The sequence below is a fragment of the Trichomycterus rosablanca genome, chromosome 3, assembly GCF_030014385.1.
Source record: "Trichomycterus rosablanca isolate fTriRos1 chromosome 3, fTriRos1.hap1, whole genome shotgun sequence".
NCBI classification, from domain to species: domain Eukaryota; kingdom Metazoa; phylum Chordata; class Actinopteri; order Siluriformes; family Trichomycteridae; genus Trichomycterus; species Trichomycterus rosablanca.
In genome coordinates, this window is record NC_085990.1 from 46551107 (window position 1) to 46572782 (window position 21676).

The 21676-nt window shown below is 38.3% G+C and overlaps 1 protein-coding gene across 1 annotated transcript in view; it reads right to left on the minus strand.

Moving 5' to 3' along the window:
• Window positions 1–2520: 2520 nt before the first annotated feature.
• grik3 (glutamate ionotropic receptor kainate type subunit 3) overlaps window positions 2521–21676 on the minus strand; it is a 128669-nt gene continuing 109513 nt past the window's right edge. The window contains exons 14-17 of the mRNA XM_062992314.1: window positions 17825–18042; window positions 13286–13511; window positions 11144–11394; window positions 2521–3196 (exon numbers count right to left, since the gene is read on the minus strand). Coding sequence (XP_062848384.1) covers window positions 2753–3196; window positions 11144–11394; window positions 13286–13511; window positions 17825–18042 — 1139 coding nt within the window. The 3' untranslated portion in view covers window positions 2521–2752. The remainder of the gene's footprint in view (window positions 3197–11143; window positions 11395–13285; window positions 13512–17824; window positions 18043–21676) is intronic.

Here is a 21676-nt window from a genome sequence, read left to right on the forward strand (position 1 = left end):
TATTTTTATATATTAAACATTCTGTGGACAGATCTTTGGCAATTATTATGTTAATCCATTATTTTATTATCATTTACTGTGTACAAAACATCTGGCTGCAACATGTGATGTAGGACACAAACATATGGAATTTAGTTCTGACACTGTTGTACGACCAGTCACATCATCACATCATATACAACCTTTATTACTGTCATTATGATCAGTCGGGAGGGAGAGAGGAAGGAGGGATTTTAGGAAAGAAGGGAGGAAGGAAGGAAATTAGGAAGAAAGGGAAAGAGGAAGGAGCGGGAGGGAGGGAGGAAGGAAGGAATAGCGGAAGGAATGAGAAAGGGAGGGAAGAAGAAAAAAAAAAAGGAAGGAAGGAGGGATAGAGGAAGGGAGAAAATAAGGGAGGAAATGGAAGAATGGAAGGAAGAAAGGAAGGAAATGATGACAAGAGGGAGGGAGGAAGAAAGGATGGAAGGGAGGAAATGAAGAATGAATAGAGGGAGGGAAGAAAGAAATTAGGGAGGACGGGTGAAAAGAAGGAAATGATGAAGGAAGGAAATGAGGAAGAGAGTGAGGGAAGAAGAAAGAATGGAAGGGAGGAAGTAAGGAAGGAATGGGGAGGAAGAAATAAGGGAGGAAATGAAGGAAATGAACAAGGGAAGGAAGGAAGGAAAGAGGGAGAAAGGAAGGGAGGGAGATTGGTTGAGGAGGATGAAGGAAGAATGGAAGGGAGGAAATGAGGAATGAATGGAGGGAAGGAAGGAAGAAATGAGGAAAGAAGGGTGAAAGGAAGGAAGGAAGAAAGGAGGGAGGGTGGAAGGAAGGAAGAAGGGAGAAAGAAAGGAAGAGAGGAAAGGATGAATTATGGGAAGGAGAAAATGAAAAAGAAATAGAGAGAGGGAAGGAAGGAAAGAAGGAAGGAAGGAAGAAAGGAAGGAAGGGGAGAAAAAAGGGAGGGAGGATTGAGGGTGAAAGGAAGTAAAGAGAGGGTGGAAGGATGGAAGGAAAGAAGAACGGATAGAAGAAAGGAGGGAAGGTGGAAGGAAGAGGAAGGAAGAAAGGAAGAGAAGAAGGAAGGAGGGAGGAAGGAAAAAGAAAGTGAGGAGGAAGGAAGTGAGAAAGGGAATGAAAGGAAGAAAAGAGGAAGGGAAGGAAGAAAGGAAGGAACAAACAAACAAAGGATATGAGGAAGAGAGGGAGGGAGGGAGGAATGATGGAAGGGAGAAAATGAGGAAGGAATATAGAGAAGGGAGGAAGGAAATAAAGAAGGGACGTAAGGAAGGTGAGAGGGGGAATGGAAAGAAGGAAGGAAGGCAAGAAGAAGAGAGAAAGGGAGAAGGAAAGGAAGGAAGAAGAGAGAGAGGGAGTGAAAGAGGATGGAGGGAGGGTGGAAGGAAGGAAATAAGTGAAGGAAGGACAGAAATGACAAAGGGGAGGAAGGAGGCAGGGAGGGAAGGAAGAAAGGACTATGCAGTGCTAGCTTGAGTCATGTCAGTATTATGTAAGGAAGGAAGAAAATGAGGGATAAAGGGAGGGAAGGATGGACAGAGGGACTCGTAGGCAAGTCATAGCCTAGTGGTTAAGGTACTGTAATCAGAAGGTCTCTGGTTCAAGCCCCACCCATGCCAGGTTGCTGCTATTGGGCCCTTGAGCAAGGCCCTTAACCCTCAATTGCTCAGACTGTATACTGTAACAGTAATGTAAGTCGCTTTGGAGAAAGGTGTCTGCTAAATGCCGAAGAAGGAAGGAAGGAAGGAAGGAAGGAGGCAGGGAGGGAAGGACTATGCAGTGCTAGCTTGAGAAAAGGAGGAAGAGAGGGAGGGAAGGAAGGAAGGACAGAGGGAAGGAAGGAATGAAATGAGGGAGGCAGGGATGAAGGAAGGAAGAAAATGAGGGATAAAGGGAGGGAAGGATGGACAGAGGGACTCGTAGGCAAGTCATAGCCTAGTGGTTAAGGTACTGGACTAGTAATCAGAAGGTCTCTGGTTCAAGCCCCACCCATGCCAGGTTGCTGCTATTGGGCCCTTAAGCAAGGCCCTTAACCCTCAATTGCTCAGAATGTATACTGTAACTGTATTGTAAGTCGCTTTGGAGAAAGGTGTCTGCTATATGCCGAAAATGTAAATGTAAGGAAGGAAGGATGGAACATGCAGTGCTAGCTGAGTCATGTCAGCATTATGTAAGGAAGAAAGAAAAGGAGGGAAAAAGGGGGGAAAAGAAGGAAGGAAGGAAAGAAGGAAGGACTATGCAGTGCTAGCTTGAATCATGCCAGCACTGTTTTGTTGTGTATTCAGTCTGTGAAGCAGAGATGATAGCACATTCTCTCAAGAGCTGAATCAAGAGCTGAAAAAAACGTAAAGCATTTCTGCAATGCTGTAACTAACATAGAATTATTTTCTCACTAATAGTGCCAAAGATCCTCTGCATATTCTCACACTAAATAAAAATAATAAAAATTAAAAAGAAAACGACTGGTTTTCCTAAATGGATTTGATGTGCTATAAATGAGACTAGGAGAAGGACTACACCCTTGCGTCAGTCTGGGGTTTATTTATTGCCGTGCTTCGGTGAAGCCTCTTCTCTCTTATTTCATTTGTTCCAATAAGATGTCTGTCTCTTGTTAGCATTAGTAAGGAATGGGTGGGGGTGTTGGGGGGGGGGCAATCCTTGATTTCCAGTAGACAGATGGCAAACATGTTCGTTTTTCATACATAAATATTAGACTAAGTCTTGGCGATCTCCGGGCTCATTGTTCTTTGTCTCAGAGGAAGGACACAGAGCGACCTCCCTCTCTCAGGGGCATTGTGGGATACATGGGTTTGAGGGCGTGGTCGTTACCTGTGTTGCTGCTCGTGCCGCCGTTCTGCTTGGTCGTGTGATTGCGGGTGTCTCTGCGGTTGAGGGTGAATGCTGTGATCATCTCTGAGCCGAAGTCCACGCTCTCGGGCACAGTGCTGGGCAGGTGCCTCAGGTGACCGTCCCCCAGGCACGTCATGGAAACACGGGCGTCATTGCAGTGCTGCTGCTGCAGCTCACGCTCACGCTCACGCTGTCCTTTCCCGGCAGCCGGCGCTCGTTGAAGGAATGCATGTTGATCACGGCGTCCGTCTTCGCTGTGGCTGGAGCATGACGTCGCTTGTGCTTCACTCTTTTCTCGCACGTGAACGACTGTCTGATCTCTTCCATCACCGCACTGCAGAAAGACCTCTTGAGGGAAAAGAAGTGGCATGGTGGGGTGGGGGGGAGAATGAAAAAGAGGAAGTAAGTACATTTATGTCAGCTCGTTCTGGTCGATTAAAGGCCGTGACATACCAGGATCTCAAACTGTTAGTATTAATTTGCTAAATGATTGTATATATGTAATCACAACAGCTTTTGTATGTGAAATATATGACTGTGTCATAGTGGCACAGGTGATAGGACGTGTACCATACAGCAACAAGGTTCCTGTAAGGTGTTTTTTTTTTTAAATGTACATTTATTACTTTCAATTAATCACTGTTTTATTTACTGTTTAATTATTGTTATTTATTTATCTATTACATCCCTGTAGCCACTGTTTTGTTTATTTATCTGCATGTCCCCAGTAGAAAACGTTTTTATTAATTTATTAATGTGTTTATTTATTTAATGTATATTAATATTATTATTATTATTACTATTATTATTATTATTTCATTCATTTTCTCACCATTTTTCTCCCGGTTTAGCACACTCAATTTTGTCTTCCGCTGCTACCAGAGATACCAGATTGCATCCGAGGATAGCACATCGCTGTGCACAGCCCTCCTCTTCTCGCCCCTGCATTCTGCACAGGTGTCTCTTCCGCCAATCAGGGTCCTTACACAGCGTATGAAGACCCACCCACCTACACACAGTCTCTGCATTTTCTGCATTTTCTGCATTTTCACACAGTCTCCTGCAGATATGGTGGCCAATTAGTTATTATGCCGACCGGAGGCAACACTGAGTTTCAAACTGAGGAGTTCAGACAGTTGGTGCTGGTGTGCAAGCGGAATATCCCACTGCGCCACCTGGGCGCCCTATTATTATTATTATTATTATTATTATTATTTATTAATTATTATTATTATTATTACTATTATTATTATTATTATTATTATTATTATTATTATTATTATTATTATTATTAAATATATGTGTTTATCTATTTGTTTATTTTATGTATTTAATATATTATTATTATTATTATTATTATTATTAATTATTAAATATATGTGTTTATCTATTTGTTTATTTTATGTATTTAATATATTATTATTATTAAGCGGAATATCCCACTGCGCCACCTGGGTGCCCTATTATTATTATTATTATTATTATTATTTATTAATTATTATTATTATTATTATTATTATTATTATTATTATTATTGTGTTTATTTATTTATTTAATTTTATTTTGCATGTTATCCCTGTCTGTTCCTCAGGGCACCCTGGTTCTCTCCCACCTTTCAAAAACACACAGATGGTGTATTGGCTATTGTATTTTGCCCTCCAGGTTTAAGTACTTGTGTGAGTGTGTTATGTCCTGAATCAGATTTGTGCTCTGTTCAGGTTATTTGTACCATGTTTCTGGGTGGCAGCAATACCATTGCAAGCCTGAGCAGAATAAAGCATGTGGTAAAAATTAATACATTAATTATTTATTTTGCAGTTAAATGTAGTCAGTTCATTAGAATCAGTGGGTTCACAACACAAAATGTTGGGAGATTAAGCTGTAGGCAAAACTAAGCATTCCTATTGTTCACCAGTAATGCCACTGATTTGCTAAATTAACAGCTGAACTAAAGCACTATGTCAGCTGAGATTTAACTATTAAACCTGATCTGACTGTAGATTATTTAAAAAGTACATGGTCAGTCAAAGGACCTGATTAAATTAGGTATCTGTGGTGGTACGGTGGCTAAGTGGGTAGCACTGTCGCCTCACAGCAAGAAGGTCCTGGGTTCGATCCCCAGGTGGGGCGGTCCGGGTCCTTTCTGTGTGGAGTTTGTATGCTCTCCCCATGTCTGCGTTGGTTTCTCCCGGGTGCTCCGGTTTCCTCCCACAGTCCAAAGACATGCAAGTGAGGTGAATTGGAGATACTAAATTGTCCATGACTGTGTTCAATATAACCTTGTGTAACGAGTAACTACTGTTCCTGTCATGAATGTAACCAAAGTGTAAAACATGACGTTAAAATCCCAATAAACAAACAAACAAATGAGGTATATGACTTTTACACGTGATCTTTAACAATTATGTTTGCAAAACTGGATTAGCTTAGTGCAGATTTAATATTTGACACTGTGGGCATTAAATGTATTTGCATTGAACCGATCCTGTATTTGAAAACACACAAAATGAACAAAATGTTATTTTAAAAACACAGTCTGTAAGGACCCAGATGAAGAGACATTTAATTGGCGTATATGTTTGCTGGTACTATTTATTTTGCACATTTTGTGGTTGCCCTATGAATCAGTGCCTCAGTGTATTGACGATAGAGAATGAAGATAAACATGAGATAAAATAAACAAGGCAAGACACCACGGTTATGCTTTCTAAACGCTCTGAAGTTACCTTTAAAGACACAACCAGTGTGACCTCTGGTCTAACGATAATTAGCGACGCACAAGTGTGGCCTGTACCATGCTGACATCTGCTATGACTAATATGGATTCGTTTTACATGGTCCAATTAGTAATCATGTGCAGCGATTACTCTGCAGGCCTAAATATTTAGATCAGCAATCAGCACATGTTTGCTCTGAGGTATTCTAAAACCTCTTCATTCTATAAGATTCCACACGTGTCAGGAAGATTTGCAAGATGTGAAAATGCATCACTTCTGGCTCATGGAGCAGGCTACAGTTTAATAAACCTGGATCATAAAAATTAATTTATCCTTTTAATCAATTTCCAATTATATTTTTCATGACTGTCCAAATCTGATTTGCAAAATGTATTCAGCAAAAAAGTGCAGCTTTGGAGGGATGTCCTCAAGTCTGGGAGGGTACAGCACCCAAAACTACAAGCAGGAAGTTTTGAAGCAGATTTAGTTGTAAATTATTAGACATGTTTAAACATATGTTTAAAAACAGAACTTAAAATATTTTGGACAGTATTTCAGCCACATGCATTGCTAACAGGTATAAAACCAATAATGTAAAACAAATATGCTTCCAACTAAATATGATTGGCAACTGTCTGGGTAAAACTCCTGTTTCAATACTTTAAAAAGATTTTTGAATAATAGGCCTTTATTTGTCATATATACACCAGCTAGGCATAACATTATGACCACTACCAGGTGAAGTGAATAACACTGATTATTTATTTATCATGGCACCTGTTAGTGGGTGGGATATATTAGGCAGCAAGTGAACATTTTATCCTTAAACTCGATCTGTTAGAAGCAGGAAAAATGAGCGGAGAGGATTTGAGCGAGTTTGACAAGAGCCAAATTGTGATGGCTCAGTATCTATCAAAAGTGGTCCAGGGAAGGAACAGTGGTAAACCGGCGACATAATCATGGGCAGCCAAGGCTCATTGATGCACGTGGGGAGAGAAGGCTGGTCTGTGTGGTCCGATCCAACAGACGAGCTACTGTAGCTCAAATTGCTGAAGAAGTTAATGCTGGTTCTGATAGAAAGGTGTCAGAATACACAGTGCATCACAGTTTGTTGTGTATGGGGCTGCATAGCCGCAGACCAGTCAGTTAGGAAGGTGGTCATAATGTTATGCCTAATCGGTGTACATATGCAGGTGTAAAGTACATGAAATTCTTTGTGTATCCCAGCTTGTTTGGAAGCTGGGGTCAGAGCGCAGGGTCAGCCATCGTACGGCGCCCCTGGAGCAGAGAGGGATAAGGGCCTTGCTCGAGGGTCCAACAGTGGCTGCATGGCAGAGCTGGGATTCAAACTCTCCACCTTTCAATTAATAGTCCAAAGCTCTACCCACTAGGCTACCACTGCAGATATAATGCACAGATATACACAGATGTTTGTTTGTTTTTGTTTTATTATGATTTTAATGTCATGTTTTACACTTTTGGTTACAATTATGACAGGAACGGTAGTCACTCGTTACACAAGGTTCATCAGTTCACAAGTTCAATATCAAACGCAGTCATGGGCAATTTTTTATATATCCAATTCACCTCACTTGCATGTCCTTGGACTGTGGGAGGAAACCGGAGCTCCCGGAGGAAACTTAGGCAGACACAGGGAGAACATGCAAACTCCACACAGTAAGGACCTGGACCGCGCCACCTGGGGATCAAACCCAGGATCTTCTTGCTGTGAGGCGACAGTGCTACCCACTGAGCCACCGTGCCGCCCTATACACACATGCACTGATATACAATGACCATTCACTCTCAGTAACAGTTTCTATTCTATAACCTTCCACCTATGTGTATATTATTTAAGCAATAGAACACGAGAGGGAGTGTGTTATCGCCAATAACATCATGGCTGTGATTTGGTCGCAGGCACAAGCCGAGGCGAGTGCCGTAGATCATTACAGCCATCATGTTATTCGCGATAACACACGACCTCAAGTGTTCTATTGCTTTTATACAACAGTTTTTACAAAATAAAGAAAGAAAATAAATCAAAGAAGCCCTGAATTTCATATTAAATGTGCTGTAATATTGACAATACCTTCTGCCAAAAAGTAGTTCCAAAGCGAATAAGTTGCTGCTGTGCAACGGTAAAAATTCCCTACCCTGCCTTAACACAGTAGGCTAAAAAAGGTGTATAGTTTAACACTACAAAGCAGACATCCCAAGTTGCAAAAACTCATTTCAGGGAGGTAAGAAGAACAAGAAGAAGAAGGCAAGAAGAAAAAAAAGACTCTCGCACACACCAAAGGATATGGGTGATAACAGAACTTTTAGGAGCTGCTAACTGGGCTATTAAGCTAACTGTTCGCGTTACAAACACATTAATGTTCCCTACGTAGTGCAGTAGATTGTGTATCAGATTACGGATTTATGTTCCCTACGTAGTGCACTAGATAGTGAATTAGACAATTGGTTATGTTCCCTACACAGTGCACTAGATTGTGTATCAGATAACGCATTCATGTTCACTACATAGTGCACTAGACAGTATATTAGACAATTGATTTATGTTCCCTACACAGTGCACTAGATTGTATATCAGATAACAGATTTAAAACACGATCGGGAAAAAAGTCTGTGTCGCCTGTGTGTGCATGAAGCTTGTCGGTTAGAACGCTTCTTAACCAATCAGATTGTAAGGTCAGAACTAACTGTTGTATAATATGTAATATAGTACTCATATTATACATGTATACAGTATATTATATTAATAACAATAGATAACAAAGTGGGTGGCCTGGTGGCTTAGTGGGTAGCACTGTCGCCTCACAGCAAGAAGGTCCTAGGTTCGTTCCCAGCTGGAGCGGTTCAGGTCCTTTCTGTGTGTTTGCATGTTCTCCCCTGTCTACGTGGGTTTCCTCCAGGAGCTCCGGTTTCCTCCCACAGTCCAAAGACATGCAGTCAGGTTAATTGGAGATACAAAATTGTCCATGACTGTGTTTGACATGAACTGAACTGATGAATCTTGTGTAATGAGTAACTACCGTTTGTCATGAACGTAACCAAAGGGTGTAAAACATGTCTGTTGATGCATGCTCAATAATCCAGGTACACAAATCCACAAAGTTGAATCAGTTCATCTGGACACAAGTTTGTTGTAGAGATACGTTTCGTCACTCAATCCGAATGACTTCTTCAGTCTGAGCTGGTGTTGAATACCCCAACGTTATATGCAGTTATATGCAGTTGATTTGCATAACGACAGTTATGTAAAACATGACGTTAAAATCCTAATAAATAAATAAATAACAAAGTATATTACTTCAGTGTAAATGACTATTTGTCTGGCAAGTAGTTATTTAGTTGTCTTTCCTTGCTGCTCTTGTACAGCTTTAACGCGTTAATTTCCCTAAGGGGATCAATAAAGTCTCTTCTTATCTTGTCTTATCTTAAAAGTAAAGTACAACTAAATAGTTATTGCTGCAATTTACAAGAAATATTACTGGGAATGATCAGTAAATAATTTTGCACTGTTTTACTTTGACTGTGCAGTGCTGCTTAGACAAACAATGTGCAAAGAAGAGTCATTATAAGGAAACCTTACCTGTAATTCTATAACAAAATCCAATATCTGAAATATACAAAACTACAACCCCAAATCAGAAAAAGTTGGGACAGTATGTAAAATGCAAATAATAAAAAACACAGAGTTTCTTACATTACAATATCTTACAACCCAAGATATTTCATGTTTTGTCTGCTAAGTTTCATTTCATTTATTAATAAACATCCATTCCTGCATTTCCGGCCTGCATATTCCCCACACATTCTCTATGCAGGCAGGCCAGTCCAGTACTTGTACCCTCTTCTTCTGCAGCCACGCTTTGGTTAACACAAGGCTTCTTTTTTGCACAGTAAAGTTTTAAGTGGCATTTGTGCATGTAACTCTGTATTGTAGTGCTTGACAAATGTTTGCCAAAGTAATCCCTCACCCATGTGGTTATATCAGCTATTGTTGAGTGGCGGTTCTTGATGCAGTGCCGTCTGAGGGATTGAAGATCACGGATGTTCAGCTTAAGCTTGCACCCTTGGCCTTTACACACTGAAATTCCTCCTGATTCCTTGAATCAGTTAATGATATTATGCACTGTAGAGGGAGAAATATGCAAATCCCTTTCTTTGAGGTACATTGTTTTTAAACATTTCAATCATTTTCTCACACATTTGTTGACAAACTGGATCCTCTGATCATCTTTGCTCATCAAAGACTCAGCTTTTCCTGGATGCTGCTTTTGTACCAAACCATGATTATAATCACCAGTTTGGAATCACAATATTATATAGGTTTTTCACCTCATTACTAGCCCTAAATTGTCCCTGTCTCAACTTTTTTTGGAATGTGTTGCAGGCCTGAAATGCAGGAATGGATGTTTATTAATAAATGAAATAAAGTTGAGGAGACAAAACATGAAATATCTCAGGTTCAAACTGTCTGCAATTAAATAAAAGTCAAAATAAATGTAAGGAAGACTGTGTTTTTTATTACTTGCATTTTCCATGCTGTCCCAACTTTTTCTGATTTGGGGTTGTAGAATCTAAGCTGCGTCCGGAATCGCATACTTCCATACTCAATAGTACGCGAAATGAGTACGCGAGAGCGGTTAGTATGTCCGAATACATAGTATAAATAAAGAGGTACGCAAGAAGTACCCGGATGACCTACTTACTGGGCAGCCATGTTTGAGTATGCAAGCGATGCACACTTGCGGTCCGCTAATGTATCCCATAATGCAACTGGAGCTGCGTAGGCGTTCAAAGCGGAATAAGAAACAAGAAAGATAGCGAAATCCTCTGTTCACAAGTGTAAGTAATATAAATAAAATAAAACATTTTAAAGACGAATAAATAACAAAAACACGATAAATATCCAAAATTTTGGCGAGTGGGGTTTGTAATGAGTCTGTAACTATGGTGATATTACGTCATCACGTCCTTACGTCATCACTTGACGTTGGCAAGATGGCGCATGTAGTACGTAGCGGTGTTGTGTGCATACTGCATACTTCTGTACTGAAAGTATGTACTTTTTTACCGGCCGAGTAGTGCATACTTCCTCCAATCTAGTGCGTACTCTGTAAGTATGCGATTCCGGACGCAACTCTAGTCTAAAAATCGAAGTCAGAGGCATTTTGTAAACCATTGCTGTGAACTCAAGTAACAAAATGGCTACAATAAAAAGTATGTTTGGAGGAGGAGAAAAAACATTTAATGAAAACATCTTGGCAGCTTTTAAGCAGAGGGATTTATCTGTTATGGTGTGGCAGACAGTGGCACCGAAAAAAACACACTCAATATCAGATTATCAGTGAAGAAACTAAAGCTGAAACAAGCTGGCAATTATAATGTAGCTGTGATCCAAAAACTACCTTAAAATGCACAATAAACTATTCCAAGAAAATGTAAGCTGAAGCTTTTACAATGGCCCTTACAGAATGCATGGATAGATCTTCAAAATAGGGAACAGGGCGGCCCTAAGAGGTAACAGAAATAAAACTGCAATATTCAGATAAATCATGACTCACCGGTTCACGCTCTGCAGTCTTCCGAAGTTTGTAGATAAACTCCCCGATAGCCACAAAGATAGACAGCACTAGACCTGAAGCCAACACAATAAAGATTCCACCCAGGTCCTGGATGCCCATTGGTCCGGTTTCATAGCGTTCATCTTCCTGACAATTGCTCCCACTCCACCATTTCTCCTTTATAATGTGCAGGCGTCCATCCTCCAGCAGGCTCAGAATGGCTATAGTGATTTTGTCCCTGTATGGTGAGCCTACAGTAAAAACATGGTGTACATGAATACACTGGTCCCAGTCTACTGTAAACAGGCTGAGTGGATTATTCCTGATTTCTAAATGTATTGTATTTGTAATTTGTCATGTTTTGATATTATTTATTTATTGTTACACTGTATACACAGATCAGCCATAACATTAAAACAACCTCCTTGTTTCTACACTCACTGTCCACTTTATCTGCTCCACTTACCATATAGAAGCGCTTTGTAGTTCTACAATTACTGGCTGTAGTCCATCTGTTTCTCTACATACTTTTTAAACCTCCTTTTACTCTGTTTTTCAATGGTCAGGACTCCCACAGCAAAACTACAGTGTAGGTATTATTTAGGTGGTGGGTCACTGCAGTGACACTGACGTGGTGGTGGTGTGTTAGTGTGTGTTGTGCTGATATGAGTGGATCAGACACAGCAGCGCTGCTGGAGTTTTTAAACACCTCACTGTCACTGCTGGACTGAGAATAGTCCACCAACCAAAAACATCCTGCCAACAGCGCCCCGTGGGCAGCGCCCTGTGACCACTGTTGAAGGTCTAGAAGATGACCAACTCAAACAGCAGCAATAGATGAGCGATCGTCTCTGACTTTACATCTACAAGGTGGACCAACTAGGTAGGAGTGTCTAATAGAATGGAAAGTGAGTGGACACAGTATTTAAAAACTCCAGCAGCGCTGCTGTGTCTGTATCATACCAGCACAACACACACTAACACACCACCACCATGTCAGTGTCACTGCAGTGCTGAGAATGATCCACCACCTAAATAATATCTGCTCTGTGGTGGTCCTGGGAGAGTCCTGACCATTGAAGAACAGCATGAAAGGGGGCTAACAAACCATGCAGAGAAACAGATGGACTACAGTCAGTAATTGTAGAACTACAAAGTGCTTCTATATGGTAAGTGAAGCTGATAAAATAGACAGTGAGTGTAAAAACAAGGAGGTGGTTTTAATGTTATGGCTGATCAGTGTATACAGTACAATCTTTTTAACAGGGTGGCACAGTGATGCAGGATGTGGTGGGACTTTGTAGTATACCTAGTTTTCCAACAAATCAGGTTATTACATTTCTGTTCTGCTAGAGTTGCTGTGGTCAGCTGTTATTGTCTAATAAAACATCTAGGAGCAACAACAGCCCAGAGAACCTGCTGCCTCTAATACTTTTATCAAGATTCAAACTACTTTGAAAGTAACTAACACAATAATTGTTAACTTCTAACAGCAGATGCTTTAAAACAGCTGATGCTTGACTTTCAAATTGCTGATTTGAGACTCACCCTCACTACACATGTGCCAGCTAGGTGCTTTTTTTAACTATTTAACAAATAACCAGCAAATAAGTCATTGCTTGATTAATCTTATTGTTTAAAATGGTTATTTCACCTCATTTTCAACAGCTGACACTTGATTTGGACTGAGTGAGGGTTAGGAAAATAGAATAGAAAATATTTTTTATTTATTAAATTTTTTGTAATGTTTTTCTATTATTTAAATTCTGAACTGTGGAATTATATTTATTCATTTATTTATTTATTTATTTATTTATTTATTTATTTATTTATTTATTTATTTATTTATTTATATATTTATTTATTTATTTATTTATTTATTTATTTATTTATTTATTTATTTATTCATTATTTTTTTAGCACATACATTACAATCCTTTCAATCGGGAGCCACAGTGGTGCAAAAGCTAGTGTTAGTGTGGGACTTGGGGACCTGAGTTCTATTCTTACCTCCAGTCACTTTGTTTAAAAGTTTAGCCTATTTACCCTGTCCATGTGTGTTTTACCTCTCAGTGATCCATTTCCTTTACCACTCAAAAACATGCAGAAGTAAAATCTGAAGCTCTAAAGCTTTATAATTACCTTTGGGGGTACCAATGCCGTAACCCTTGCTGTCAATAATGCCTCCAATCTGGGTCAGGTTACAGTTTCTGCGAGTCACATATTCAATAGTAGTAGATTCCATGAGCAGGGCGTAGTCTGATTTTAAAACCCTTTGAATTCCATCTTCAATTGACTTGACCAGTGACGTGCTTTGTTTGCTGCTCATGAAGGCCCACATCTTCTCAAATGTTGAAACTCTAGATTTCTGAAAGAAAGAAAAACAGAATGTTTAAGTGCATTATATGAAGTACATTGCTTTTGAAATCTGGACACCACTTTTATTGACATAATTTGGTGATTTCACTTTTAATCACATAATTTGACATGATTGTCTGTGTCTGGTGCAGAGGCCCTGTGATGAATAGGTGTCCTGTCTGAAGTGTGTTGGTATGTTGCGCCCAGTGGTTCCACATGGGACCGGATAAAGTGGTGGTAACAAATGAAATTGAAATTAAATGCAATAATTCCTTCACAGAGAACAGTTGCAAAAGCCATTACATACAAATTCCTTATACACGGATCAGCCATAACATTAAAACCACCTCCTTGTTTCTACACTCACTGTCCATTTTATCAGCTTCACTTGCCATATAGAAGCACTTTGTAGTTCTACAATTACTGACTGTAGTCCATCTGTTTCTCTGCATGTTTTTTTAGCCTGTTTTCACCCTGTTCCTTAATGGTCAGGACCCCCACAGGACCACCACAGAGCAGGTATTACTTAGGTGGTGGATCATTCTCAGCACTGCAGTGACACTGACATGGTGGTGGTGTGTTAGTGTGTGTTGTGCTGGTATGAGTGGATAAGACACAGCAATGCTGCTGGAGTTTTAAAACACCTCACTGTCACTGCTGGATTGAGAATAGTCCACCAACCAAAAATATCCAGCCAAGAGCGCCCTGTGGGCAGCGTCCTGTGACCACTGATGAAGGTCTAGAAGATGACCAACTCAAACAGCAGCAATAGATGAGCGATCGTCTCTGACTTTACATCTACAAGGTGGACCAACTAGGTAGGAGTTTCTAATAGAGTGGACAGTGAGTGGACAAGGTATTTAAAAACTCCAGCAGCGCTGCTGTGTCTGATCCACTCATACCAGCACAACACACATCACCACCATGTCATTGTCACTGCAGTACTGAGAATGATCCACTACCTAAATAATACCTGCTCTGTAGTGATCCTCTGGGGGTCCTGACCATTGAAGAACAGGGTGAAAGTAATTGTAGAACTACAAGGTGCTCCTATATAATAAATGGACAGTGAGTGTAGAAACAAGGAGGTGGTTTTAATGTTATGGTTGATCAGTGTAAATACAATATATGACTAAACATGTGAATAACCTTACTTGTTATTGAGCTCAAATGTTTCAGCCACACCCATACCCACAATATGTAAAAAATACATTTGTATGATCCTGGTAGAGTCGAGAATTACATGTACACAGATGCAGTACTGCACTGAAATATCACTGGTCACATAACAAGAAAGTGTGCAGTGTATTTAATCCACAGATAAGCCTTAACAAAGACCCCCACGCACAAATGAACCAAATAAGCACTTTGCATCTCCTGGGCTTTGGCTCCATTACTGTGAGATTTTCTGAGTCAAAGCGACGCCGTGCTGCTGTTGACATTGTTCTGTTAACCTTGAGCACCTGTTATTCTTTCCTTCCCTCAAACGCTATTTTCCCTGGTGTCTCACAGTGTAATTGAAAGTGGCTGAGAATTGGCTTGAGCCTTCCACTCCTTGAGAATGAATAAGCATTAGAGCGACACAGCTGACGCTTACTGATTGAAGCAACTTATTTGTCCTCTGGACTGCTGAATGCACGCTGCATTAATTCAAAGACATGAGAGAAAAGTCTTTTCTAACCGGGTAAGAAAAGAAACCTGTGCTGGATTAATAGAGCGCTGGTATGATTTGCTGATTTGCAGTCGGTTTAAATGCCATTTCATGCTATTTTACAAGGGGGTCACGTTAGCTGCCATAGCTAATCACAGTTAATTGTTGGCTCAATTCCAAGTATCTGAAGTGACACAAAAAATTAGCATGTAAGTGCTCTTTGATTACACTGGATAAAATGCTTAATTAACATTTCACATTTCAGGAGAAATATATACGTTTTTTTTTATTATTATTTATTTATTTTAATGTATTTATTTATTTGTTTATGAATGGGTTCCTTGAACTCATTGGACCAAGTAATACTTGTGAGCTCTTGTTTTGCTAATGAGGTTTCTTTAATTATGTAATTTTACATACTCCAATCATGCAAACCATTCTAAACATGTAACATTCATGTAACATGATATTAGCAGACCAGACAAACAGGCTAGACCGACAAGTCTTTGGATGTTCGAGTCAAACATCACCTACAACCTTTAGGTCTCAAACTATTAAAACTGTGTCATGTATTTTACTAATCTAATTAGTAGGGCTGGCACCGATCCAATACTCTGTATCGGTATCGGTCTGATATTGGCCCAAATCACTGGATCAGATATCGGAAGGAAAAAACGTGTAATCCGATTTGGTACTGTTGCATAATGTAAATAACTCAATGTAAATAAGGCCATTGTTTGTGTGTAAAGCAAATAACACACGAAGATACGTTCCAACAGAGTGCCGTTTATTGCCAGCTCACTCGGCAACTGCCATAACAAGGTGCATCTTGATGACATCATTAACATTTGCCACTGATCTACAACTCATCTGCAACAGCCATTCAGAAATGAAAACACACTGATCTACTTAAACATTTTAAAAAATAATCTACTACTGCCACATCTAATAACACTGTTTTACGGCGTGTCATATAAAGTGTCTACAATTGAAAGATGTGGATGTCAATCAAACATGATGGACCAATTAGAATTGACAGAGAGTTTGGTTGAGATTTTCCATTAAAGTTCTGTCATGTTTTTAGATGATTAAACCCTGTTGGATTTTGAAGAGGACAACTGTGGGAAATGGTGTAGTTTGTTTTATTTCATAACACTAATGGATTAATCGTTGAGGATGTGAGATATCTCCAAGCCGGGACAAGATAAACATTTGTTAATTTGTTTATTATTTATTTTATATTTTATTCGCTGTCTCTTCAAGGTGTAGACTTGAGAGTTGACAGATCTAGAATTTTATATTGAAATTATAATTTATTTGTTAAATACAGATAAAGTTGCACTTTAAATTTTATTTTAAATGTTTGTACGGTGCTATTAAACAAGATAAAAAAAACTGCTAAATGTTCTGTGTGTAAAAGTGAAAATAAAAACAGCAGTTTTGTATAAGTGTGATGTTGTAGGTCCTGTATTTATTCCTGTAGAATATTTGTTTCACAGTCTGAGCATTGTTATTTAGATAGCTAGTTTAACTGTGGTGCATTGAGACATGTATTATTACTGCTTAGTTGTTTGAGAGGAGAAATGATGGTATCGGATAGGTATCGGTATCGGCAGATATTAAATTTGCTGTATCGGTATCGTTTTTAGACAAAAAAAAAGTGGTATCGAGCCAGCCCTACTAATTAGTATTAATCTAAATGATGCGGGGAAAAAAATCTATACATTTAGAGTACACTTAGAATTACTAAACCTTACATGACCTGTGTTGCAAATGTACGATGCATCGTGAAGATCAGAATAAAGTGACCATGGCCAGTTGCAAGCATCAATTTTCAAAATAGTATTGGTCAGTGTAAACATTGAAAATCTTGCATTTGTCAGTTGAATTTATCATGTTTAAGAGAATGAACAAACAATTTTTTAAAGTATTTTACAAAACTTCCAACTTCCAGAAATGCAAAACATTTTTATTTATTTATTTATTTATTTATTCATTTATTATTATTATTACTATTATTATTTATTTATTTAATATTGTTTAATGATTAATATTCCGTTGCGTACTGTTGTCTACAAAACCAGCCAGTACAGTGCTCAACACTATTTTTAATTTCATTTTGAAACATGAAGGCTTGTCCATTTAAAGGTCATCACATCAAAGCTGTCCTGCTATTGGTTAATAACAAGAAATGTGTCCAGAACTGCAAAAATATGTATTTATTTATTTATTTATTTATTTATTATTATTATTTATTTTATCTGTTTATTATTATTATTATTATTATTATTATCATTAGTATTATTTATTATTATTAGTTGTTGTTATTGTTATTAATTATTATTATTTACTGTTATTATTATTAGGATTATTTATTATTAGTAGTAGTACTAGTAGTATTAGTATTCATTTATTTATTTTATGTATTTATTTATTTTGTATTGTTTAATGATTCATATTCGGTTTAGGTACTGTTGTGTACGAAACCAGCCAGTACAGTGCTCAACACTATTTTTAATTTCATTTTGAAACATGAAAGCCTGTCCATTTAAAGGTCATCACACCAAAGCTGTCCTGCTATTGGTTAATAACAGAAAATGTGTGTTTAAGTTTACTGTAGTAATATCTAAATAATAAAATATATAACTATATAACTAGAAAAAGCATTCTACCTTGAAAAATGACATCGTCGCACCATCTTTCACCACACCGTACTCAATTTTGGTCTGTTTTGCCAGGTCATCAGCCGAGTCTATGGGAGAATCCATTCTCTCCACAGTGAGGAATGCAGCCAGATTGGCCGTGTAGGAGGAGATAATGATGAGGGTAAAGAACCACCAGATTCCCCCAATGATCCGTGTAGAAAGAGCTTTGGGCATCAGCTCAGAACCTGCAAAACAAACAACAGTACATTTTAATCTCTGATGCCATCACATTTACAGCAATAACAGCAAAAATCAAATCTTAAACTGCAACACTGATTAAAAATGTGTGACATATTTAAACCTAGTCAGTAAAAGATTGTAAATAAGGTGACAAGAAAGGTTCATAAATATGATGAATGCTGCATTTTGCACACAGAAAACAGTAAAAAATCAATATAACATATAAAAAGAGTCAAATGCAAAGGCAGGATAGCCTGAACTGCAGATAAAATAAAAGAAAATATATTTACAATTTTTTTCTTAATGCATTGCAAAAAAGAGGGTCACATGATGTGGAAAATGCTTAAAATTCTGAAATGCTACAGTGATCGCTGTGGGATTAATAGCAATGGTGTGCAAAATGGTTATACATATTTTTATTCAAACAAAGTTTACAAATACACTAGCAATATTTAAAATTCATTTTTAAAAAATATTTTAAAAACTATGCAATTATTGTTAAAATATTGTTATATGAACCAATTAGTAAAAAAATATATTTAATTTATATTTTCATTTTGCATGTATTTTTTTTTTATAATAACACAGGTTCACTTGTTCAAATAAATAGTGTAATATAATAATAATAATAAGTAATGATATTATATAAAAAGTATAATATAATAATAAGTAATAAGGCCTTAAGGAGGGTGGGAATTACGTTAAGGTAGTTTTATTTATTTATTTATTTTTTGCTACATGAAGCTCAAAGAAACAGCAGTGACTTAAACACTATTGTACTTTATTGATAAGTGCACAACTACTGTTATGTTTAAATACAAAGTTGTCCATAACTGTGTTTGACATTAAACTTGTGAACTGATTAATCTTATGTACCTTTTCTGTCATGAATGTAACCAAAGTGTAAAACATGACGTTAAAATCCTAATAAAACAAACAAACTTACACTCTATGCTAAGACTACTGTTATATAAAACTGGAATAAAAAAATCTATGTTAAATGAAATTTATGAAATTCCCATTTATGAACTGTCATAAATTTATGAACAATTTTACATATCTACTCCTTGTTGCACCAAATCTAAAACCTAAAAAAATCATCCTGTTCCTACCATTTACATTTTAAAACGTTTATTTCAAGACAGCTTAATAAAATAAATAAATAAATAAATAGAAAAAATTGGGCCTCATACATATATTAACTATGACAAAAGTAAACATGAAATGCTGTTATAAAACAGTGAACACTAGCATTTTTTTTATCTCTAGGGAGATCTATTTTTATCTTAGACATGTCCTGCCATTATGAGAACTATCCAAGCATTCCAGAAGAAGCTAAGCATCCCAATCTCAATGCAAAAGACAAATGATTTATAGGATATTTATAAAACTGCTTGCTATCTGCTATTAGCTATTTATGATAATAACTTATTTCGTAATTGTTGGGTGGCACGGTGGCTAAGTGGGTAGCACTGTCGCCTCACAGCAAGAAGGTCCTGGGTTCGATCCCCAGGTGGGGTGGTCCGGGTCCATTCCGTGTGGAGTTTGCATGTTCTCCTCGTGTCCGTGTGGGTTTCCTCCGGGTGCTCCGGTTTCCTCCCACAGTTCAAAGACGTGCAAGTGAGGTGAATTGGAGATACAAAGTTGTCCATGACTGTGTTCAATATGATCTTGTGAACTGATGAACCTTGGGTAAGCAGTAACTACCGTTCCTGTCATGAATGTAACCAATGTGTAAAACATGACGTTAAAATCCTAATAAACTAATAAATACAATTCATAATTGTTTAATTTATTTGATTTTAAATCAATGCTAGGATCATGCTTGTAACTTTAAAACAAGTGTACACAAAAGTACATTACATAATAATATGGAAGTACAGCGCTACCTTGAAACTCAATGTCAATTGGTTCTGGGAGTGGTGTTGAGTTTAAAAGTTTTAAGGTTTTTTTTTTTCCCATAAACCTGTTAATGCGTTCCATGGTCCTGTGGAACTGCATATATTTTAGGCTAATGTAAAATAATGGAGTTGTTTTTAACACTTACACACTGAAAATAACACAAATATAATATAAAAAAACAGTTAAAATTAATCAAAAATACAATAAAACATGCATTAACCTTTACTTCTTTATTGTTTTCTTATGCTTCTTAATTAGTAGAGAGAACAAATAAGCAGTAATAATTAAGATTTTTTTAGTGTTGGCGCCCAGGTGGCACAGTGGGATATTCCGCTGACGCACCAGCACCGAGTTTCTAAACTCTTCGGTTCGAAACTCTGTGTGCCTCCGGTCGGCTGGGCGCCATCTAGCGGGCATAATTGGCAGTGCCTGCAGCAGATACTAATTGGCCACCGTATCTGCAGGGTGGGGGCCGGACTATGTGTGGGTTGGTGGGTCTTCATACGCTGTGTAAGGACCCTGATTGGCAGAAGAGACGCCTGTGCAGAATGCAGGGGCGAGAAGAGGAGGGCTGTACACGTGTCGGAAGAGGCGTGTACAGCGACGTGCTCTCCTCGGATGCAATCTGGTATCTCTCAGCAGCAGAAGACAAAATTAAGTTTGCTAAATCGGGAGGAAAATGGGGAGAAAATGCTTTTTTTTTTAAAAGAGAGTTTTAGCATTTCTATGTCGTTCTTTTAATACATTGTCACATTATTTATTTATTTTTTTTAACAATAAGCGTTTTAGATTCTCTCGGAAAAGCCGATTCTTGCAATTTCTCAGAACCCGAGCTGTAACACAACTTTAAAAGTGAAACAGTGAGGAAAATCCAGATAAACACAGATACATGTGGAGCTTTCAGAGTATATTTGACGGTTATTCCACACAAATGCAGATTAATCTCATGATCGCATGATGCTTTACCGCACCATTTAAGCCGAGCGCTGAGCAAAGCAGTAGTCGCACACACGTTGAGTTTAAGGGAATCGTTGAGTTTAAGAGTACAAATTTCTCAATGAAGGGTGTTGAGTTTCAAAGATTTTGAGTTTGGGGGATGTTGAGTTACAAGGTACCACTGTATTGTATAATTTTGGCTCAGTCTGCCTGTGTAAGAAATGTGTAAGTGTGGGTTAGTTGAGTTCTACTCCAGCACACCCAAAACTAATCAGCAACCTTCACTGCTTCAGAATGAGAACTCTTGAACTCCCTCATCACCGAGGGATATGGATTTGGAAACTTACAAAAAATCTGTGAGTTGAGCATTGAACAGAGGGCAGTGATAGCTCAGTGGTTAAGGTACTGGACTAGTAATCAGAAGGTTGCTGGTTCAAGCCCCGCCACCACCAAGTTGCCACTGTTGGGTCCCTGAGCAAGGCCCTTAACCCTCAATTGCTAAAAATCATGAGTTTCCCCTGTATGCATTTTTTTAAGTCGAACTTGGGTTGTCACATGACACTGGACCGATAATCTGGCATGGTGGTAAATCACTTTTTAGTTTTTCTTGTTTTATCTGTCGTTTCCTACTTTTCTGTGTTGTCCTCTGATGGAAGGATTATCGCTGATGTCCCAATGGGGTGAACACATGGCCACCTGAGATTTCGGATGTTTGCTGAGGGCAGTGTTGACTTATGTCCCTTTGGTATGAATGTCCTTCTTTTCTGGGTGAGCATATAAAATGTTCTGTCCCCGTCTCTC